Below are 23,573 nucleotides of genomic sequence, written 5' to 3'. Positions count from 1 at the left end.
CGTCTCGGTGACGCTGAGGGGTACGGCTGGTGGCCAGGGAGGGCTATATACAGCCAACTGGCCACCTCAGCCCCCTTAAGGCCACCCAGCCACCCGCCCGTGTGCCTTCCAGGTCCTCACCAGCACCTCTTCTTCTGCGCGGGCCCACCAGCACACCCGCCCTCCCCTCCCGCTCCCCAGCGAGCCAAGGGGGTCCGCAGCCCTGGCGGTTTTATTCTGGTCCCCAGGTGGGAGCGGAACCATTGTCCATCTGCAGGTCTCGCCCGGCCACCGCCTGTCTTCTCCTGCAGCACCACATGGAGAGGGCACAGCAGGGTTCAGCCACAATGGGTACACACCGAAATGGCCCCAATTCCCCCAGCCAGCCGCCTCGGCAGAGAGGACTCGAGCACGTTTCTTACGAAGGTGGTACCTCTCCGCTCAGCATCCTCCCTGCTGCAGAAGCCATCCCGGAACCCCTGTGCACCCCAGCGCTGGTTGTGTGCCAGGGTCCATGGGCCACCGAGGGGCTCATATGCAGCAGGCAGTGAGTGTGGGTGGGTGAGTGACATCCCCCCCGAGAAGCTTTGCCTGTCGGTCGTCCATCTTTACCTCGCCATCATGAGAAAAGACAAGTGGCACTGATGCCACCAAAGTACGGAGCCAGATGGGCCCTGTCCTGCCCTCGGTGGGACGAGGACCTGCCCCAACCAAACGCTGTCACTTTGACAGAAGCCACAGGAATTTGGTGCTGCAATTCAGAGACTCTGCCGAGCTCCAGCTGCAGTCCCATCCCAGCAGACGCCCAGCGCGGATGCACCAGGGCTGGGGCAGCCACCTCGGCCGAGCTGCTCCAGAGATGTGACCCTCCGGCCACAGTCACGGCCCGTCCTGGCTTCCGCTCCCTCGTCCCTCCATGCCCAGAGCCACAGCCAGGGGCAGGCAGTGGCCACGGCTGCAGGGGAGGGCTGTCTGCAGGGCGCGGGGCGCCGGGCTGCGCTGTCGGCAGTTGTACACACACAGATTTCTGCACTGCGCTTTGCTGGATGGAAGTTGGGGGGTTTTGTTGGTTTTTTTTTAATCCACCAAAGCCCAGTCAGTTGGGAAGATTGGACTCCGGAGCTCCTGCAAGTGAAAAATAGCAAATCCAATATCTTTTTAGTGGTGTTTTTATATTCAAATTAGACATAATCTCCATGAATAAAATTACTGTTCCCAAAGGGATCATGCCCAATTTAAATGTATAAAATGTCATTAAAAGGGCACTGGCTTGCTATTAAAATTTAACTCCAGCAAACCCCCAATGTCATTTGTATTATAGTTTTACAATTAAGCCAGAGATGTTGGAAATAATAGTTTTGATGTACAATCTGGTACCATACAGTAGGAGCGCATTGTTCCTAAGAAGACTGCAGCCAGACCCATGGCTGGAAACACGGACACATCCGAGCGGCGATGCCAGCAGGGCCAGATGCAGCTCCTGGGGAGGGGGCGCTGCCGGGGGGCGGCCGCTCGGGAACAGGCCCGGTGCCACGCTGCGCCCTCGGCCGCTGCTCACGGCATGGCGCCACACGAGACCAACAGCCACAGCACCGGCAGGGCACGGCTGCGGCGCGGGGCCATGGGGCCACTGAGCTTGTGCAACGGCCGGGAGCCTCCTGGATGGAGGGCGGCACTGCCAGGGAGGAGGTGATCACAGTGGCAACGCTCTGAGGTCTGGGTCTCCACCGGAGGAACAGTAGCACATGTGTCACCCCACACAGCTCCGCTCCTGAGCCTGTGATGCCACCAAAAATGTCCCACAATACCCAGCTCTGGTGGGGGAGAGGCAGATCCCTCCTGCTGCTGGCCCCGGGGCTCTGGTAGCTCCCAGGAGGGCGAGCAGAGGGTGGTGTGTCCGTGCTGGCTGCCCCATCCACGCTGTGGAGATGGCTCGCTGCAGTCAGGGCAGCCCACAACGGGGGGCGAGGCATGGTCAGTGCAGGGAGCAGCTTGGCTTTGCCCCTGCTCTGCTGCAGCCGCACTGCTGGCCCTGCTTGGGACGCGGCGGCTGCCCAGGGCTCAGTGCCGCTCCCCAGGGCAGGACACTCCCGGCAGGACCTTCCCGGGCAGCCAGTGCAGCAGGAAACGGCTGGAAGCGGCAGCAGGAGGGACCTGGCAGGAGGGAAAGAGTCTTCGGCACGACGCCTGCAGAGGGGCCGGGGAGGCGGTGGAAGCTGCTCACCTGCCTCCCAGCCAGCAGAGGTGTAGATCAGGGTCCTGTCACAGGAGACGACATCTGGGGGTACGGGAGGAAGGCAGATGAGCTTTCAGACATACAGAGATCCCTCAGTTAGCAAATGACCTAACAAAAGCTGTTTCCACTCCCATAGCAGATGGTGACTCTGCTGAGCCCTCGCTGTTGTGTTTTACTGTCCAAAAGCAAAAGCAGGTAATCCTGAGCGGTGAGGGCAACCGCCAGAATGGCCTGTGCTGTCCTGGGCACTGGTGACCCTGCTTCCCTTGCATGGGCAGGTCTCAGCCTTTGCTGAACACCGGCCAGCATTTCCAGGGCAGCTCCTGACTCTGCGCACCAGTCCACTGTGGCCACCGAAAGGATGCAATCCATGTTTCCTACAAAATCTGACAACGTGAAGCACCCACCTAAAATCAGCAGGAGTTACCTCCTTGACAAGCTCGTCACCAGGTCCAGAACCTTCACTGAATTTGGGCATCTGAAGTTAGAGCATCTTTTGCTGAGATCTGGAGGAGAAAAAGGAGTCCGAGCGAGCTCTCTGGACCCTTCCCAGCTGACGCTTCTGTCACAGAAAGTGCACGAGGGCCCCAGGAATGGAGCTGCTGCCCTGTGCCACGACCCAATGCTGCAGTGCCGGCAGAGGTCTGTCACCCACCCTAGGCCATGCCGGGTCACCTGGGGGACCGGGGCACGGCCACCAGTCCTTCCCCTTCACCCCTGAAGCCCGGCCCTTCACAAAAGCTGGGGTGTTTCTCTGTGAGCGCCGGCTTCAGACCCGGGAGGGCGAAGCGGCCACCGCAGGGAGGAGGCTGCCGGCCGCAGGGACCGTCCTGCAGGCACCGTGTCAGTGCCGGCGGCACACCGGGTACGCAGGGCTGCGCAGGGCGACGCGAGCAGCCCCGCCGTGCCCCGTGAACTCAGCAGACCTGAGGCGTTTCACCTCCCAGAGCCAACGTGAGACCCCACAAGACAAACATCTACTCCCTTGAAAGGGACTCCTCAAAAAGAGCCTTTGCTCTCTACCAAATCATTACTATGCATTAAAGGGTATAATGCATATTTAAACATGCATTTAACTGCCAGAGTAAGCAGGTGAGTGAATACGCATGTTATAAAAAATACGTGTTTAACTAATATGCAATTAATGGGGCAAAACATTCAAAACTGTTTATTACTTTTGGGAACAGAACACCTTCCCAAGCATTTTAATTACTGCAGTAATATTCTGAACACAAAGATCACATTCAATCTTTCTCACTCTCTCTTCTTTTTCCCTGAAGAACAGAACTATGTTAAAACCTAGCAATCCTATGCGTAGGAGAGAACTGTTGAGCAAAACAGAGTATGTGGACCCCTGAGAAAGTTGCAATCGAACACATGGCCGCAACAGGAGAAAAGTAAATACCCTATTGTGGACTTTGCAAAAACCAACCCAGCTCGTGGCCCCAGCTCCAGCATGGCGAAGCCGCAGCCCCCGGTGACACCTGGCAGCGCCACGGGCAGCCGCACCACGAGGGACATGAGGCGCTCCAGTGCAGCTGGCCCTCCCAGCCAGGCTGGTGGCCACCCCCCGGGCTGTGAGAGGTCCCAGCCACGTGCCAGCGGCAGCACAGGTGGCAGCCAGCGTCGCCGCGTCCTCTGCCCATCTCCTCTCTCGTCATCTGTCTGGCAGTTGCCTGAATTACTGCCGGAGCTCATAAAGCACATGCAAACAGCCTGCAAAATGGGAAGCATTCATCTGAGACATGCAGCCCAAACACCCTGCTTGCACTGCAGACGGATCACTTAGCCTTGTCACTGTGTTTATGAGGGTGAGAGAATTTTTCGCTGCCGTGATATTTTCCCATTAGCCATTACAAGAAGATGCTGCTGGAGGGAACAAGGAAAAGGCTTCTCCTATGCATGACTGAGCTGCAAAGGCCAAATCAAAGGGACAGGTTGTGCCCTGGGTAATTCTTACCTTGATTTCCATGTTGAAACATGATAAGCCATGTAATAAAAACCCAGTTTCCTTCCCACACCCGCATGTCCTCACTACCAGACCCCCCTCCAAGCGCAGCCCCATGGCCATGAAAACCACCAAAATTTCCATGGCCTCCCCAGGCCAGCACTGCCCCTGTGCCCACCACAGCGGATCTCGAGGGCCAGTGTCTCCTGGCTCACGCCAGAGCCTCTGACCTGCCACTGCAGAGGTGCAGCAAAGCCTCGGCATGTGGTGGCACACAGGAAAGGCCCCGGGACCACCCTGCACATCGGCATGAGGATCGGCGAGCTGTGCCATCAGAGCCACCGCGGCAGCAGGCGGTGCCCATCCTCTTGACTCTGGTCCCTCTGGCTGGGTCTTCTCCACACACATGGGGTCTCCTCCTGCCGGTGCACGGGCACAGAGGGAGAGGGGGATGACAATGACGCCTCCTGCCAGCCGCCCCCCCCAGCCCTCCCGCTGTGCCACACGTGTGCCCTGCGGAGCCCGGGGTGCTCTGGCAGCTCCGCAGCCGTGTGCCTCCCCAGGGGTGACAAGCTGCGCATAGCTGTCCCGGGGGACCCCGGTCACCCTGGAGCCAGTGGAATGCATCCCAGGGCGCTGCTCCGCTCATCCGCCCCTTGCTGCTTCTCCCCTCTGCAGGGGACACGGGCAGGACCCCTGTGAGCACCATCAGGAACCACGGCACAGGTCTGTGGAGCAAAGCAGTGTCTCTCCAGGCTTCTCCTCAGTGCAGAGCTGCACTGAACACCTTGCTCCCGTGCGCACCCGGAGACCAGGATCCGCCGGCGCACTGTGGGTCCCCCGTCTGCCAGACCCTCCCCAAGCACTTTCTGTGCATCCTGCCCCAGGGAGGGAGCTCTGCTTTTATTGTTGGAGACATGCAGTAACTTAACGAAAAATACATTTTTTTATGTTAAAGGAAGTTTCCAAATTTATGCTAGTGGCAGAATGCTTCTGAGTCATTAGGTGGCTGACAGCACACCAGGTCATATTTTGCGTTAAAATACATGAATCCAAAATTAAAATACTGGCAGATTTAGCATCTAGCGTTCTGGTGGGGAAATGCCCCCATCTGGGCAATTCCAACAAAGATTGCATCTAAAACAGTTCTGAGTTCGGTCCTGACCACTAATGCTCTGCACAATCACATGAAAAAAGTCCCTTTTAATTCTTAAAAGGAAAACAGTTTAATCATTATAAGAAACTATACCTTCAGGGTATCATTTCAAAAATACAGGCAGAGATTAGAAGGGATTTGCGAGATTGTGTTTATTCCCAATTTAGGTGCTTTCCATAAATTAATTATAAAAGCAAGCCCAAACCAGTCAGAAGTACACTGGGAAATTCTCAGAGTGTTAGTCATTTTCATGCACTAATATTCATGCCATCTGCCTGCCTTTTTTCTCTTTTCTCTAAATGCTCCATTGTTAACCGTAGCCTGCTTTCTTTCACTGCGTTTAGTCCCTCTCCCCCTCACCCTGCTGCAGGTAGTCACCCTGAGCACGCCGCTATATTTTTATTGAAAGACCATTAGGAGGAGGAAGGCTTGTTTTGGCAATTGGCAGTGATGCACAGCAAACAGCGCCTCGTCACAATGCCGACACCAGCCACTTATTTTGTCCCTGTTTAGAGGGTTTCGCTCCCTCTTGGGCTGCCGTTCCCAGTGCCCAGAGGGGCTGTTGGTGAGGAATACAGGCTGGACCCCCTCTCCCCGTATCCCAGCGGGACGGGGACCCCGGGACAGGGCTGCCGAGCCCCCAGCCGCTGCTCCACAGCAGGGGCTGAGGCGTTGGGAGAGGCCCGGCAACGCGGGGGCTGAGCCAGGATTGGGCAGTGCCGGCTGCCCATTTCTCCACACGCGGCATCACATAATGCAACCGCAGGCTGCCTTCTGGGTCCACGTTTAACGGCAACGGTAAAATGCAGGTGCCAGGCCTCCCCCAGAGGAGTTTCCTCCAGCAGCCTTCCAGTTACATCTCTGGAAACTGGTGGCTGCCGTGCAAACCCAGCGTCGCTGCCCGGGATGGAAGCTCATCTGGTAAGACTGGAGGATGGGATGAGGTCTGACAAAAAATGGTGCAGCACCATCGCAGCCTGTTCAGGAGGAGTCTGGGGATTAACGAGCCTTCCCTCTTCTTGGGAACCAGCTTGACTCACCTGGCCTCGGCCTCAGCCAGCAGCTTTCGGCCAGAAGCGGACGGGGCGAGCGGAGGAGAGCTCCAGGGAGGGATGAGCTGCCAGGCTGTGAGTCTGGCATGTCCTCCCTGCACACCGGGCAGGCGCGGGGCTGGGGGGACACCCGATGCCATGATGCCAGCCGGACAACCCTCCCTCTTGCCGGGCTGGCCAGGGTGACCACTGGCCCAGCAGCTCAGGAAGACGGTGCTGCCCACACCTGTGTGCGATGGCTGCTCGTGCAGCACTGGAGCTCATTCCTCTCCCCGGTCTCTCTGGGCCGCACCAGGTGCTGCGCGGTCATACCCCTGCGAGGAGTCTCCCCACTCCCCCCCAAAACGGCTGCCTGCTGTGAAAATCCAGAAGCCCCGTCTCTGCTGCCTCTCCTGGCCAGCCCAGCAGGGAAGCAGCCGGCGGTGGTCTGGGCTTGTCCATTGGGCCTGGCAATGGGAATGCAGGGCAGGAGATGCGTGGGGAAGCCCCAGGAGCTGCCCCAGTTCCGGGGCCATGTGGCCGCTCCTCCAGCCCCAGCTGGCAGAGACCCAGCACGGCGGCCACCACAAAAAGGCAACTAGTGCCCAGTTTGATCTATCTGCTGTGAATTCTCTCCAGGTAGAACTTTGAGCCTCCTTTTAAAGGTGGCAGTTGTCTGTTTTAAGAAAGGAAAATTAAAATATTGCTCCTTAGAACAGCATCGTCTAAAGGTTTTGGTTGCTCATAAATACAAAATCCTAGCTATCCCTTAAGAAGGATTACAGAAACTGGTGTGGTTGAAATCCCTAATGGAGATGATATATTTTTCCTCCCTACAGGAAACCTCGGGAAATGCTTTAAAAATAATCTTGTGGTAATAGTATAACAGCCTAAGTACACATCACCCTCCAGTAAAGGCAGACTTTCATCTGGCTAATAGACTTCTGAACATCACAGAGCCTCAAACGGCAGTGCCCTGCACATTGCAGCCCACCTGCAAAATCCCTGGCCCTGCAAGCTGCATGAAGGCGAGGAGTCGCCTCTGCTGTGGGCACAGCAAGGGACGCGGGGACACGGGCACAACGAGGCAAGCAAGAGCAGCAATGGAAGGATGCTCAGACTGGGACAGGACGGGGGAAGCCGGGCTCCTGCTGTCTCAGGCCCCAGGGGGATGGGCGATATGCTCCCATGATCAGCTCGGGTCCCTCTGTCCAAGGCGGGACCCTGGAGATCCCGGGGAGGTGAGGGGTGGGAAGTGAGTACATTCGGAGGGACGACCCCGAGGCTCCCTCCATTCCCCACGGGACAGGGCAGTCCCTCCAGGCATGTGGAGGCCAAGGGGCAGCACAGAGCTTGGAGGGCTTGGAGGGCTTGGAGCCACGGGATGCAGGGAAGGAGAGACGAGTGCCGGTGCCTCAGGAGGGCCCATGGAACCACAGCATGAAGCCGTGGATCAAAATCTTCCTGTCACCAGAGATGCTGGCAATGACAGGAAGAATGACTGATGGAGGAAAAAGCCCCTTCTCCCAGTGGGTCCTTGTCTCCATGTCTCCATGTCCACTCTTCACTGGCCTTGCAAGACCGTGACACCTCCAGGCAGCTTTGCCAAGCCCTCACCCTACCCGACAATCTGGCATTTATGAGTTAACGGGGCTAGCAGCACCTTCTCAGCAAATTAAACCACAGGCTTGTGAGTACAGGGTCCTCTCCCACCACCCCACCTCCACAGCTGCCACATGGAGCAAGGGGGTACTGGTGACCCCAGTCCTGCCCAGAACTCCCAACATTGAGTGTCCAGGACCCCAGGGCTGTGCATCTGCTGCTGGAGGAGACGCAGCCTTGGCCAGAGCGGCAGGAGGCCACCAGCCCTGCTGATGGAGGACTCTGTGGGGCAGCAGCACGGGGCTTAGAAGCTATATGGGACAAGGAAAGTGCCTTGTGCTGAGACAGTCAGTGGCTGCAGGCGCTGCGATGAAGCTGACTGACGAGGTCCTGCTCTGCTGGGGACGCGGCATAATGCTGCCAGGCTGGCTGGTTGTGGTTCTGGGGGGTCCCTTCCAGCAGGAGATTACCCATTTTGTCAGGAATAGACCCCAGTGGGGGCTGCAAACCACCACCAGGCCAGCTTCACTCTTGCCATGTCAGGAACCCAGACCCAAGAGCAGTTAGCACCACTGCAGAGGGACACGGCCACATTTACCCCCGGGGAGCCCAAGAGGAGGTGAGCAGTGCACGGTGAGCAGAGCGCGTCCAGACCCTTTCCCCACGGCGCAAGGCAGGGGCTGCCGAGGGGCTCTGGGCAGGAAAGACGCCCAGCCCCGCTCCCCATGGGCGAGGGGCACGCAGAGCCCACAGCATGGACCGACCCACAGGGCACGGACCCACAGGGCACAACGCTCAGGTGCGCAGGTCCCCCCGCTCCTCCCAGGAGCCAGCACCACTGCTGGTGCCTGGCTTTGACCCCGGAGACACAGGGCACATCCTGGAGTGTGAACGCAGCCATGCCCCGTAGCAGAGTTATTAATTAACCAGCTGGATCCCAACAAATAGGCTTTGCTCTGAGAAGCAACCAATGAATTTGGTGGGTGTAAGTTTGGCTGTATTCGGTCCCACCACCAGCCCTCTGGGCACGTGCTTTTCCAGTCCGGGCTGACGTAAACCCCTGGGAAATTGGTTCTCGCCCCCAGCGCTCCCTGGAGAGCCATCACACCTTGAAACCCCCAATGCATGGCCAGGATGGGATGGGATGGACGAACGGACAGTCACCCAGCCATACTGCTGGTTTTTCGCAAGGACCCTCCACACTCCTGTATCCCCTGCAGAGCCACAGCCTTTGGCAGGGGTGACTTGTACTTCAAAGGACATCACCTTCACATAGTGAAAGCCAGTGGTTGTTTTCGTCCTGCCCTGACAAGCACTCCTAAAGTGCCCTTCAGACCCCTGCTGTACCCAGGAGGGTGACATTTCCACCTCTGCCAGGGGAGCGCACACTGCAGGGGCACCGGCAGCGGCGGTTGCTCAGCTCACAGCAGCTCCGCGGCCCCGCTGGTGATGGCCCATGGCTGGCAGACACAGGGGCGAAGCTCGGACACATCTGCCGTGGCTGCCTCCTGACTCAGGTGGCCAGCTGGCTCTCTGCACCGAGCCCACTGGCAACAAGAAATAAAAATGAAATGTTGGGAATCAAAAAGCTTTGCACAGGATAGATGTGAAAACAGTGTTCGGGGAGGCTAATCCCATGGCAAGGTTTTTCCAGCTGTGATAGCATCAATGTGCTGCTAAGGCAAACTCCTGCAAGTTTGCACAGGAGGAAAGAAAAGCTGTCCCCAGTCCGGGCTGGAAGGCACCCGGTGTCCCTGCTCCTCCGGGAGCAGCCCAGCCACCAGCCAGAAAGTGGAGGAAGATGTGGCATCCATTCATCTCTCTCATTTTAGCTTCCAGAAAGGCTTTGCAGAGCTCTGCAGGGTTTTCCAGGTGTGAAATGGTCTGCAGGTCTGTCTACAACAAACCACATGGCAAAAACAGAATTTACAGCTCAGTTTTCACCAGGGTGTCCAGATAACAGGAAAGATGCTGAGTTGGGCATGAAAGACTGATTAATTACTTTAACAATCTGAAACTCCAGGGTGAATCAAAGCATGGCAGAGCAAGGAAAGGCTGCAAGGCATCCCCAGGTCAGGTCACTGCAGCGTTTCAGAAGGAGCAGCAAAGGCGGGTGGGTGGTGGAGGAGAGCGGCGGGGGCAAAGCTGTGAGGAGCCGTCAGCAGCAGCAGGATGGTGTGCTGGCCTCCTCACAGCCACCCATGTTAGTAGCCTGCTGGAGGCGACACCTCAAATGCAGTAGGAAAATGGTTCAGAAGGAAAAGGAGGGATGTGAATGCTGTGACAGTTAAAGATGCCACGGCTAAGCCTGGCACTGCCTGATGTGTTCACCTTCACAGCATGCACAAAGGGCAGAGAGCTGGCCAGGGCAGCTGTGAGGGGGCAGCACGGGCTGGCATTTCATGAAAAGAAGGGAATTAGAGGAAATCCAGAAAATACTAAATGTAAATTACGTGCATGTGTGTATGAACAGTATCCAGTGTAAAACCAAGAAAATGAAATCGCTCCTTCTCTGCATGGCATGCCCTCAAGCCAGGCAATGAAGGGGTCACATTCATGCTTAGAAATAGTCACTGCCATGTTTTGCAAAGGGTGCTAATTAATAAGGTTATTTCTTGGGGTGGCTTACTGATACCCGTGCTCGGAAAGGCCCGAAGCAGCTGGCGCAGGCCAGCCTTAGGAGTGGATGGAGAGACCCAGTGCAGCCGCCAAGCTGGAATGACAAACAGGTCTGTCCGCTCAGCAATGGCTTCAAACTGCTTCAGTCTCTGCAGTGCCAGGGCCACCGGATGCCTCTCTGGATATGCAGCACAGTCTCCTGCCTGATCTCCTGGTGAGCTGCCCCCATGAAACCCCCGTAGCTTACCCCAGACTTCATGGTCCTGCCCCAGTCCCTCCAGTTCTCCCGCAGAGTTCCCAGTTTCCTCCTATGTCCACAAGTGCTGGCTGAGCAGGAGCTGGCTGGTGCTCCGGGTGACTGGGTGCTGCTCCAGTGGGCAGGCTGGCAGTGCCAGCAGCACTGGCAGCGCCGGCAGCGGTTGCAGGCAGGCTTTCCCTTTCCCTCGCAGGGACCCTGGTCCTGGTCTCCCTCCTTCGCCCAGTTTGAGCAAGTGGGAGTGCTGCCAGGCTGGGGTGAAAGTGGACAGAGGTTTCGCCCACATTTGGGCAGAGACAACAGAGGTGGACAGACAAGACCCAGACGTCACAACCTTCATCCCTGCAAGGAGGGACGGGATGTGTGTCGCAGACACTCCTGACACCCACGCGGTGGTGTTCTGACCCTCCTGACACTCACGGGGAGGTGAGGTACCATGACTGTGCTCCCCCTACTCAAAGAAACGGCGTTGGGTGCTCTCTCCTGCCCTCTGCCCCCAACTTGCTGACTCAGAAAACGCAAGGGCTTGGAAATGTTGGACCACTTTGATTTGCACTCTGTGTCTGGAGATGTGAGACACATTTCTACAGCCTTTAGGGCGAGAGGTGGATGGGTAGAGGACCAGGACCTTGCCAGCACCCCGTGGAGGGGAGGGCTGCGTTGCACACTCAAGTCTTACAAGACGCCTGGTCAGTGCCCTCACCCGCTCTGTCCTCATCCCCAGGGAACACTTCAGTGAGACGTGCACCTCCTTCGACACTGAATGCAGTCATCCACAAGGCAGCGACTCACGGGGAATCAAGCTCCATTTGTTCTCTGCTCACAAAATGCCTGTGTTTTTAAAACAAAGCACACAATCCCATGATGCCAGGACCCGCGGCTCTGAGCAGCGCTTGAGGCAGGGGATCCAGAGGAGGACACCGCAGGTGTCAGGGGCTGTCTCAAGTGCAATCCCATTTCTGCCCGGCCTGACAACTCAGTTTTGACCAGTGCAGGAGCTGAGGAAAGAGAAGGCTCAGGGGACCTGTCCCTGTGTATAAACACGTGGTGGGGGAATGGAGATGTGGAAGCAAGGCTCTTCTCAGCAGTGCCCAGCGGCAGGGCAATGGGCACACACTGAGACACAGCAAATTCCACTGAAACAGAAGAAAAGTGTTTTTTCGCTCTGAGGGTGGCAGAACACTGTAACCGGCTGCCAGAAGAGGTCGTGGAGCCTCCATCCATGGAGATACCCCAGTTCCAGGTGGACACCATGCTGGGCAACCGGCTCTAAGTGACTCTGCTTTGAGCAGCGGGTGGGACAAGGTGACCTCTGGAGGTGCGTCCAGCCGCAGGGACCCTGTGGCTCCGAGTTGCACCCTGCCGCAGAGGACACCAGTACGATGCAGCGCAAGAGCACAGCACTGACAGCAACCTTGCCTCCGGAGGGACTGAGGAAGCATGTCCGTTCTAAGAGGCAGCGAGTGTCTCGCCCCAGTGGGCTGTGACTTGTGAAGCAAACAGGCACGTAGAGCTGGGCTGCCGCCGGCTCGTATGATGCAAAAGGATTTTGTCACCAAACTACACGAGTGACGTGATCCAGAGGCGCAGGGCTGAGTCTGTAAGCAAAATATCCTCAGGTCTGGCAGGAGAGGCTGGGTTCATCCCACTGGAGCTGGCTGCCAGCTGCAAGCAGGGAAGCATACATGCCCTTGTCCCTGCCTGGATCAGCTTGTCACAAGCTCTTGCCACTGAGCAGTGATTTTCTGAGACATCGTAGACCATGCACAGGGTGCGTTTACTGAGCAGTTCCCACAGAGCCCTTTGGCTGGAGTGGGTGGCCCAGGAAGGCGGTGACAAGCCAAGGCACAGGAGGAAAGGATTTCTGCACATTTATAGTTAGGACTTTGAGTTCGAAGCCAGACAACAAAGGAGACAGTTTATAGATGCTCTGCCCATTTAAGTGCATTGGTAAAACCAGTTTTGCCAGGTTTTGTTTTGTTTTGTAAATAAATCCTCCATGAGGGTCTCTGCTTTGCTTGTACTGGTGCCACTGGAGGAACTGGGCAGCGTTCAGATGTTGCCACAGCACGTGGTGTGCTGGCTCTGGCAACACAAGACACCAGCATCTCCCGAATGAGCAACACCAGTGTTCACTGGGATGAGCAGGGAGGGCAGCGGGAAGGTGAAAGGAGAACCCTTGCAGCCATTGCGCCGCAAGATTACCACGGAGATGTCACACTGGAGAGCATATACTCCTGACACAAATCCTTACATGATCAGGGAGGGAGATAAGATGTCAGCTCTAATGATAACCCAGCTCAATAAAATAAAATAAACTTCAAGCAATTATTAAAAAATAAAATGGATTCTGCTGGTGTAATCTGACAACATACTGACGGTGGGAGCAGACATGCTCATGATAGAGGAAAATCCCACCAGTAGAGTACAGTCTCATTAGATAAGGTGATACCTTACATAGCACAGCTGATTCGTGGCAGAGAAAAGTACTGCAAGTCCCTGTCCTCTGAGTTTGCTATAAAACTCCCATTAAGATCAGAGGGTTGTGCACTCTGCTCTCTCCAGCCCCCTTGTTAAAGGTTCCATCAGATAACAAAGGCTCTTATCTCGCAGGACAATAACAGGGAAGAAGCCCCACGGCCGACAGACCCTTTCTTTTCCCAGCAGGTCCAGCACAGTGGACCAGGCTCTGCCCCATGGCCACATCGCAGCTGCCAGACCGGAGTCACAGCCTGTGCCTGCGGAACGTCCTCTTTTTAAACTCAGAACCTGCCTGGTGTCTGTGCTGCAATCCATCCCCATCTCCCGTGTGGCACAAGCCTGTAGAGCACCTGCTGTGGAGCAGCAGAAGGAACCCTGGCTAGATATTCTGGGACATTAAACTCCACTTTCCCTACATCCAGAGATGTGTTTTCTTTACTGGTATGACTCTGCTCATTCCCGGAGATAATACACCTGTTTTACCCCATGTGCCTATACAAGCTCATATCTTCTTTTTGTGTTTTTTTCTTCCTCCCCCTGCCCCCCCAGCCCCCACCCCAAACCTAGCTGTGTTCATTTTGTGATTATAAGGCAGATTCAGATCAGGTCTCCAGCAAATTAAAATCTGGCTATTAACAAGCAAAGTCAGTTTAGCGCTGGTGGAGGCTTTACTCTGCCAATGGAAACCTCCCAAAGTAGTCCCTTGAAGCTCTGAAGTGGAAACTCCCATCCTAAGACACTACCCAATACCTGCAGCATCAATTACCGGCTAGAGGTGGCAATCCTTCTCCATCAGTGAAACTTGGACCACCAGCCCAGCCTAGACCCTTGCTGTGATGTGTCAGAACAGGGCTGCTCTGTAGTGTCTCCTCAAGCAGGTGAGCAGAGGGACCTTTGGAAGATGAATGCTGTTCCTGGAGCTGCAAGTTGGGTGGCTTGTTCCTCTTGGCTGGCACTGTCTCACTCTGGCTTTGGAGTAGACATAAACTGCCTAGAGACACTGGTTGGGTCCCAGTAGCGTGTATAATCATGGCTCCGCTGTGCCTCCTCGGCCAGCAGAGACAGAAGTGCCTAAATGGTGCCACAGAAGATAGAAGTGAAAGAGCCCAGAGATCAGAAAACAGTTCTGGTCAGGAACCAGGTTGGGTGATCACAGCAAAACCAAATCTGGGAGGACCCATCACCCTGTATGCTGGTCCAGAAACCCACCGTGTCCCAACGAAAGTGTTATAGGTCATCACCAACCCAACTTTAATAACACAAATGGCACAAAGCCATGTCTAAAAGGTGGTTAATGTAGCTCCCACTCCACCTTGCTTACTTAGATTACCAGGTCTTTGGCTGATTGGTGATGATATTATATAGCATTACACATTATAGCATAACAGCGGTACTGCTTGTTCAAAGGTATGAAATTATCACTGTGATGATGGACACAGTGTCATAGTTTGCAGTATTTGGTAGTAGCCCCTCTGTTGGTTCTGGAGAAGACAGCAGGGCTTGCAGATAATACCCTGATGTTGCAAGGAATTTGAAAAAAAGTGCAAAGGAACACAAATAAATGTATGCAAACGTATATACACAGATACGTGTGTGTGCACGTATACCTTGTCCACACCAGGGTGCCCCTGGAACCACGGGCGGCTTTGCCCTTCATATTGGCATGCATACTTGTAGACACACACACACACACACACGTGTGAATGACGGACAGAGGGATGCACCCAAACTGTTTGTTCTGTCCTTACATTTGCCTGCTCTGCTCTTGTGAGACACCAGCGCATTGACATCTGTAAGAATCCAGCCAGATTTTATTAAAACATCATCTTAGTTTAAAAAATCTTTTAAAAGCCCTGCAGGATTCTTGAACATTTCAGTCCCCTGCCAGCTTGCAGGAACAGAGCAGGCAGGTAGATTGGTGGCAGGCGTGCTCTGAATGCAGACGTCTGCAAGCTGTAACACAGCAGGAAGGTCTCCTCTGCCGTCCACCAGCGTTCCATTTCTTGGGATTTGCAGTCTCCATACCAACTCCCGTGGCATTACTGATCTCCAAAAGACCTACGGAAAGGTCCGATCTCCCACTCTGTGATGCAACCCACCTTTCCCCTCTCCCATCCTTAAATGTCCCCATCAGGATCCCAGCCAGGCTGCTGCCCCCACCCTGCGGGATGCCCAGATGCAGGCAAGGCGGTCCAGGCACCCACAGACCCTGCTTCCCCGGGGTGCCGATCCAGCAGCTCGAAAGGCCGGGAGCCTTTACCTCCTGCAGCCAGCGCTTGGGCCTGGGGCCATGTGTCCTGTGCAAGGACGGCAGGCAGCATGCAGAGTGACTTCTTCGAGGGATCCCCACCAGCGGTGCCTGCAGGACCTGGCTGTTGCGGCTCCTCCTGTCTCTGGGGTCCTGCCACCCGCCCCAAGCACCAACGGCAGCAGGATGGGTGCTGCCAGGGGCAGCCACGCTGCGGGATGTGTTCCTCTGAGGCAGAGGTGGTGGCACGGCACAGAGTGACAGCTCCCGCCCAGGCCTCCAAACCAGCTGGCTCTCAGGACAGACGTGCTGCTGTTCTTGGTGGGCATGGCAAAGCTCTCTGAGAGGGGAAACCCACCCCTGAAACTTTACAACCATTTACCGTCCGCTCTCCCGACAAGCTGCTGGTCCAGCCCCAGCCTGAATGCGGCCCAGGCAGGAAAGACTTAATTTCCTTTCTAGTAATTGCCCTGAAAGGAATGTCAACAATACATATTGGTTTAGTTGCTCTGAGATGTTTATGCTTTTCAAGGGCTCTCTTCAGCTTCCCATGGAGGCTGACAAGGGAATACAGACAGAACAAGGGAACGGCCTGTGGAATGTTCTGGACCACAGACAGCATGCTTGGTGCATAAAAGGGGGCTGGCCAGGGGCAGGTGCGGTGAGAGTGAGTTGTGTCCTTCTTGTTGTTATTTTCCTTTTCTGTTATTGTTGTATTAAACTGTCTCAGCCCACGAGGGTTTTTTTCCCTTTTCCCTCCTTTTTTCCCCACCCTTCTCAGGGAAGGGGGAGAACTGCTCGACCAGCTGCGTGGTTCTGGCTGCCTGGGGTTAAACCAGGGCATCATCGTCGCAAGGGACGAGAAGGCGACTGGTGGGCGCCGCGCTGCAGAGGGGCTGTCGGCCGCCCGCGGTGGGCTGGCACCAGGCCGCGCGTGCCCCCTCCACGCACGCGGTGCACCGCTGCCTTGCCCTGGCGCTCCACGTGCGCCCTGCGCGTGCGCCCCGCGCGTGTGCGCTCACGAGCCCCCCGCGCGCGTGCGTTCGTGTGTGCCCGCCGTGCGCCCGCCTGCGTGCGCTGCCGCGTGCGTCCCTGCGCATTCCCGCCACGTCCGCCGCGCACGCCCGCCCCGTGCCGGCGCTCCCGTCCCCCGCCCCCCGCCTGCGGGGCCGGCGCTGCCGGTGCCGGAGCGGCCGCCCGGGGTCGCTGCGGGTCGGGCCGGGTCGGCGGCGCGGCCATGGCGGTGTTCGTGACGCGGCGGATCCCGTCCGAGGGGCTGCGGGTCCTGTCGCAGGCCGGCGGGTGAGCGCGGGGACGGGCCGGTGGCGGGGCCGGTGGCGGGGCCGGTGGCGGTGCGGTGCGGTGACGGTCCGCGCTGCCGCCGCAGGTGCCGCGTCCAGCAGTGGGACTCGGAGGAGCCGGTGCCGCGGGCCGAGCTGCTGGCCGGCGTGGCGGGGAAGCGGGGGCTGCTCTGCCTGCTCTCGGACCGCATCGACCGCGAGGTGCTGGAGGCGGCCGGTGCGTGCGGGCTGCGGCCCCCTGCCCTCCCCTCCGCTTCCCACCCTTGCCCTTACCCCTACGCTTACCTTCACCCCTACCTGTTCCCTTCCCGTTCCCTTTCCCCTCCTTTGCCCCCCCGTTCCTCCCCCACTCCTGTTCCCTGCCTGCCCGATCCCCCGGGTGACCCTGGGCAGCCTTGTGCCGGTGGTGTCTTGCAGGGCCCAGCCTGAAAGTCATCAGCACAATGTCAGTGGGGTTCGACCACCTGGCCCTGGACGAGATCAAGAAGCGGTAAGGCTGGCCCGGCTCTGTGGGGTGGACCTGGCCGGGGGAGGTGGCAGGGAAGGAGGGCGAAGCTCAGCAGTCGCTCATCCCAGAGAGATGGAGGTCACCTTGGCACAGGCCTGGCGGGTGGGCTTTCGTGGAGCATGGGACTGGACAGGATTTGCCACCGGCACTTTGCTCTTGCTGGGGTATGGCTATGGTCACCCCCAACCCAACTGGGGCTGGAGGAGCGTTCGGGTGCTTGAGTGGGGCTGGGATAACACCCCCAGCTGTGGTTGAGAAGAGTCAAGTCAGGAAGTGTGGCATCAGCAACTTGCCTGGAAATTTTGAGGTAGCAGCCCAGGCTGGCAGCATTGACCCTGGAGTGCTGTGCTTGCCTTACAGAGGGATCCGCGTGGGCTATACCCCCGACGTCCTGACTGACGCCACCGCAGAACTCTCTGTCGCTTTGCTTCTGGCCACATGCCGCCGGCTGCCAGAGGCGGTGGAGCAGGTGAAGAAGTGAGTATGGGCAGCTGCCAGCCAGAGCAGGGGCTGGCTGCTGAGCCGGCAGCCCCAGGTGGAGAGCCGCAGGAGAACGTGTGCCACACTGGACAGGTGAAGCCAGAGTTGCACCGAACATCTTGCAGGCCAAGGTGGAGTCCCCTGCAATTCCGTGGCTGCAGATGTGCTGTGAGAGGGGCTGTGAGAGGGGCAGAACTCCCCTCGGTATGCTAGGGAGAGGAGCTGCGGGAGAGGGCACTCAGGGCCACTACAGACTCCTGGAGGAGCACAGACATGGCAGGTCTGGCCAGAGCTCACTGACTGGCAGTCGCCCCAAGGCTGTGGTTAGCAATGCCTAAATTAAATCAACCCCAAGGCTGCTGCTGCTGTGCATCTGAGGTCCAGGCAGATTCCTGCAGGCAACCACCGAGGTCCCTTGAAGCCGGAAGCTCGTAGAGGCTGGTTGTAAGACCATCTGTCTGTGCCAGAGGGGTTGGCTGCCCACAGCATTGCGCTCTGGCGCTGGGCCCTGAGCAGGCTCTACCCTGCTGAGGTCTGACATCTGTTTCTGTCTCACTCTCTTTGCTAGTGGTGGCTGGACAACATGGAAGCCCTTATGGATGTGTGGCTATGGTCTATCTGATAGCACAGTGGGCATCATAGGTCTGGGGAGAATAGGTAAGTGCGTGTCAGGTGCAAGATTCGTGATGACAGGGTGGTTTTGGGGCTTCAGCCAAGGAGGTTTCCCAGCGCTCACCTCTTTAAAATATATGAGAACAACAAGGAGAGCTGGGTAGAGCCTCTCCAAACAGCAATCCTGACTCATCAGGACAGACCGTAAAGTTTAAAGCATTCAAACACATCCAGTACATCTGAATGCTACAGCAAACTGGACATCGTCCTCTCGGCTTTCAGTTAAACAAATGCCCTGACAAAGTCCAAGATGACGTGCTTGTCTTCCATTCAGTTGTGGACTTTTGTCAGCAGATGGCTATTTCTTTCCTCATTTTCCAGTTTGCTCCCAAGGGTAGCTTCAGGTTTAATGTCCCGCAGCTCGCTTTCAGCAGTTCCAGTGTGGTGGGGAGGTCATTCCTGCTTGCGTGAGGAGCAGCAGAAGACATACACCCCTTGCCCCGTGCCTGCCATGCTCCAGGCTTGGAAGCAGCGTGGCAGGAGTGATCCCACCACAGCCACCCTTCATCAAGCGATGTGTCCTGCTGGCTGCTGCGCTGCCAGCCGCACCAAGTGCCAGCTTGCCAAGGACGGACTGCATGGAGAGCCCTCAGGGGCGCCCACAGCCCGGCATCCGTCTCTGCGGCATGCCTTGTGCCAGTGCTGGTACAGCGGCTGGACAGTCGTCTCTCTCGCTCCTAGGACAGGCGATCGCCCGCCGCCTGAAGCCGTTTGGGGTCAAGAAGTTTTTGTACACTGGCAGTCGCCCAAAACCAGAGAATGCTGCGGAGTTTGAAGCCGAGTTTGGTAAGAAAGGCACCCAGAACAGTGGTGGCGGTCATTGGTCTGCTGCAGGGCAGCACTGGCTGGGATGGCTCCGGGGGTTGTCACCCCACAGGGGTGGGACGGTGGAGGGAGGGAGTGAGCTGGAGGTTCTGGGTGGCTCCTTAGTGTGAACTGCTGTGGGGACACCAAAGGAGGGAATGGCAGACCCAAACACTTCCCATGCGGCGGCAGCAGGGAAGGAAACCTGCCTCCTCTGAGCCACGTGGTGTCAGCGGGAGGCTGGACACATCAGGGCTGTACCTGACCACCTGCCACAATCGCGGTCTGTCACTGGTTCTGCTGCTTTTGTCTTTCACCTTCCGCCTGTGTCTGTCCATTTGTGATTTCCAGTTAGTTTCATCCCCACAAGGAAGTGAAACCTAACGGACAGAGGGGAGAAAGTGGTGGCTGCCCCTGGGAGGTGGGGAAGGGTCTTGTGGGGCATCTCCATCTCCCTGCGGGGAGGAGGGGACAGGCTGACCGCAGATCCTCACTGAGAGCAAATGTTGGTTGCTGGACACAAATGTCAGCTTTAACCTCCTGCTTTAAAGTTAATGTCACAGTCCAGCCAGGCTCAGTGTCTCTGAGCTGCTGAACGGGACTGTTCTGTGGGCCTGTTAGAGTCCCGAGACGTGCATCAAGTGCTAATTTTTCAATCCAAAGCCAGCACATTTCCAATTCATACTTTTGTTGCACAAAGTCATTGGCAGAATTTTTTTGCTCCTTGCACTTTCCTCTAATTTCCAGGAGTGTAAGTGGCACAGCTCGTTATCTGTAGGTAGTGTATAGAGATATTTAATGCTGGTGTAAACTGCTGCTGCCGTATTTTGCTGTCTGAGCATGAAGTACATACCAGAGCCTCCTTTGGGCCAGGTGGCTGAAGCATCATTAGATTCCCAAATGGGCTGATTTTAATTTAAAAGTGAAACAAAATGCTACAGTAGTGTCTGTAAGAACATGCGTGATTTCTCTTTGGTGTTTGCTGGTCCTTGTTTCTCCCCGTCTGTGGAGAAGGGTCAGCCAGGTCTTTCCGGAGCAGCACTCACTTGCTAACGAATCTCAGGGATGAGAGAAGCTGGTGGGCTGTGTCGGGGAGGTCCCCGAGCAGAGCTGCCACCTGTGTTTCTCCACTCAGTCCCGCTCTCGAGGCTGGCCGAGGAATCGGACTTTGTTGTGGTGACCTGTGCTTTGACTCCGGCCACCCAGGGAATGTGCAACAAGGACTTCTTTGCCAGAATGAAGAAGACCTCCGTGTTCGTCAACACGAGCAGGTAATTGCAACACAGTCTCCTGCACAGCCGTGGCTGCAGGGGGATCCAGAAGACTGTGTACAGCCATCACGGCTGCAGCTGCCGGCACCGTCTGTCCAGTGTGGGGCCAGTGGCCTCCGGCCCACGATCTCTGCATCAAGCCAAAGGCAGAATAAGGTGTTGAGGGGGGTGAAAGCCTCTCTTCCTCTCTGGGGACCTGTGTCCTGCCCCGTGGGGTGGACAGACGGGTGAGTGTTGGGTGACGGGTGGGAGAGGCTGAGGGGTTGCCCAGGAGAGGGCTGTGACCGCCGTAAGCTTTGTTCTTGGGATGGAGGCGTCTGTGACAGGGCTCCTTGGCCGAGTCTGGCAGTAGCCCCGCATTCCTGTCACCTTCTTGTGGTGTGGGGCAGAACCTGGGACACCCCACACACGGCATCTGCCTGGCATGCCATGGGCTGCTGCAATTCCCTCTGTGGCTGCCTGTGCTCGGGCACCCGTCCCTGCTCCCTGCTGGCGGGTGGCCTAGAGCAGGAGCAGCGCGTTGCGCCAGGAGGTGCACCCGGACGGGGTCTGACCTCTGCTCAGGCAGCCCTGGGGACCCGGGTGTCACCGCCCGGCCTGTCCCTTGTGGCCCGTGCCCTGGCCGTGCGTCCCTGGGAGGCCATGGGGCCCCTGAGCAGCGGCGTGGCCTCTCCCTCTGTTTGCCAGGGGCGCTGTGGTGAACCAGGAGGACCTGTACGACGCCTTGGCCCATGGGCAGATCGCAGCAGCGGGCCTGGACGTCACGACGCCGGAGCCACTGCCCACTGACCACCCCCTGCTCTCCCTCAAGAACTGTGGTAAGTGTCCGGCGGCGCAGCCAGCCCCACTCCGCTCCAGCAGCGCACACCGGGTGCCTGCTGCTCCTGCAGCGGGCAGCCTGCTCGCTGGCGAGATGAGGATTCCCTGTCCTGGGAGCTGGATGGTACAAACAAGCGCTGAGACGTGGAAGGACAAGGAGTTGGATGTATTTAGCAGAGTGTAGGTCACTGTCATACAACATGGGGAGCTGTTAGATGGGAAGATTTCAGTAACATGATGTAAAACAAGTGTGGGAGGTATTTTAATTCTCCAGAAAGCTGCTGAGATCAGCTCATTTTTTGACACCTTCCTGATGGATCTCCATTCGGTGGGCTGAGGCATGGGGTGAAGTTCATGGAGGAGTCTGATACCAGCAGGTGCCTCAATGAGAAACCAAATCCGTGCTCGTGCCCTGTCGAGCTCTGGTGTTCTGTAAGCTCCTGGGCATGTACTCCGCTAGAAAATTTTCCAATGTGGATAAAAGGGTGGGTGCTGAGTCTGCCCGGAAGACTCTCGGCCTCGGGAGCATGGCAGCTGCTGCAGGACTGGCTTGCTAGCCTCACCGCTGTGGGTCTGGGCTGCCAGGCGCAGGCTCGAAAGGCGTGCTCAGGAGCAGGGTTCATGGAAGCAGTGTGTTGGGTGTTCAGGCTTCTGCATTGCCTGCAGGTGCTCTGTACTGTAAAAGAGATGCTGCAGTGCAGGCTTTTATCCATAACGTAGGCAAATAATCTCCATTACTAATGTTATAATAATTGACCACTAAAGCAGCTCTGGCTCATTCCTTTGCCTTCTGTAAAAGGAGCCTTTTCACATCGGTGGATGAAAATCCCTGCCTGACTTTGCCAGCTCTGCTGCGCGGGGGCCGTTTGCCTCCACACATGCCCTGCAGTGCACCCAGCGGTCTGTAAAACACGATGTTTCACAGCAGTCTTCAGGCTCTTGCCCCAGTAGATGTTGGTTCATGCCTGTCACTGAGCAGAACCTGCTAAAGCTGTGTGGCAGTCAGGCAACAGCATGCAAATTTCATGTGTGTTTGGCTGCTACAGGGATAGTATTTTATATCTGCCACTGACTCTCAGTCCATGCAGGAAAGTGAGTGCCAAGCCTGAACACAGAAAGGAGGATCCACTCTTGGCTGACTGTGGCCTGGAGGACTTAAAAAATAGCTCAGTTAGCCACTTACCAGATGTCTTTTCCAGTGCTTGGCAACTGATGATTTTGTTTCATGCTCCATGTCCAATGTCGGCTCCAGGTGGAGCGGCAGCTGATGCAGGACCTGGGTTGCCCCCATGGGAAGAGCCCTAAAAGGGGCTGTAAGAGATCAGTGAAGGTAAGAAACGAGCGAGTAACCCTCCCTGTCCCCTGCAGTGATCTTGCCGCACATCGGGAGTGCCACCTACGCCACGAGGAGCACCATGGCGGTGCTGGCAGCCAACAACCTGCTGGCGGGGCTGCGAGGGGAGCCGATGCCCCAGGAGCTGCAGCTGTGAGGGCCGAAGCCCCACGCCTGCAGGGCAGCAGGACCTGCGTTAGCTTCCCTAGAGGAGCCCTGCGGACCGGTCCTGTGCCTCCTCGTCTCTGCAGCAGCGCGACAGTGGGGCCTGCGGAGAGGGAACTGCACCGCAGCCATTAAAGAGATGCAGCAAATGTGTGGTGCCCGTTTCATTTGAGAGCAGGCTGCCCCCCGGTGCGTGGTGGAGCCCCCATGCGGTGCGGTGCTGGGGGCAGGGGGCTGCCAGTCCCATGGTCACGTCACCACTGCTCTTGGCAGGCGAGGGACCGTGTTTGTCCCAATTCACAAAACACTTGCGGTGTCAGGACTGTCCTGTATTTTGCTAGTCAGCGTCTGTTGTACTGTAAGGCAGCTGCTGATGCAGCTCCCATCCTTGAAGCTGGGCTCCTGGTGTCACAGCTGGGGACAGGCAGTTCCGTACCTGAGTTCCCAGCTTGTAGCCAGGGAGGGTGGAGAAGTGGCCAGGCGGGAGAGCTGCTGCCAGCCCACTGGTGAGCACGCATCAAAAGGCCACGCTGAATCGGTGCCAAGGTGTGATGTTTCTATTCTTCAGGTGCCTAAAGAAAAGCAAAGAAGGCTTTGGCAGCTCCCCTGGCATCTCCAGCTCTGATTTTTGTACCTGTAACTCATTCTGGGGCACGGCTCTCAA

At 57.0% G+C, this 23,573-nt stretch overlaps 1 protein-coding gene across 1 annotated transcript; it reads left to right on the top strand.

Moving 5' to 3' along the window:
- The first annotated feature begins 16,701 nt into the window (after window positions 1-16,701).
- Window positions 16,702-23,058, top strand: GRHPR (glyoxylate and hydroxypyruvate reductase). The gene is made up of 9 exons (XM_054186923.1): window positions 16,702-16,858; window positions 16,944-17,074; window positions 17,275-17,347; window positions 17,726-17,842; window positions 18,414-18,502; window positions 19,199-19,303; window positions 20,457-20,592; window positions 21,280-21,410; window positions 22,780-23,058. Exons 1-9 carry the CDS (start codon window positions 16,794-16,796, stop codon window positions 22,899-22,901), a joined length of 969 nt encoding a protein of 322 aa, XP_054042898.1. The 5' UTR covers window positions 16,702-16,793; the 3' UTR covers window positions 22,902-23,058.
- Window positions 23,059-23,573: the final 515 nt, after the last annotated feature.

Source organism: Rissa tridactyla, chromosome Z (genome assembly GCF_028500815.1).
Source record: "Rissa tridactyla isolate bRisTri1 chromosome Z, bRisTri1.patW.cur.20221130, whole genome shotgun sequence".
In the NCBI taxonomy this organism is placed as follows: Eukaryota; Metazoa; Chordata; class Aves; order Charadriiformes; family Laridae; genus Rissa; species Rissa tridactyla.
This window is presented reverse-complemented; position numbering and strand designations above follow the sequence as displayed.

Coding starts and splice junctions, on each gene's coding strand:
- GRHPR (XM_054186923.1), top strand. CDS start 16,794: ATGGCGGTGTTCGTGACGCGGCGGATCCCGTCCGAGGGGCTGCGGGTC. Junction 16,859..16,943: donor GTCCTGTCGCAGGCCGGCGG/GTGAGCGCGGGG, acceptor CTGCCGCCGCAG/GTGCCGCGTCCAGCAGTGGG. Junction 17,075..17,274: donor CGAGGTGCTGGAGGCGGCCG/GTGCGTGCGGGC, acceptor GGTGTCTTGCAG/GGCCCAGCCTGAAAGTCATC.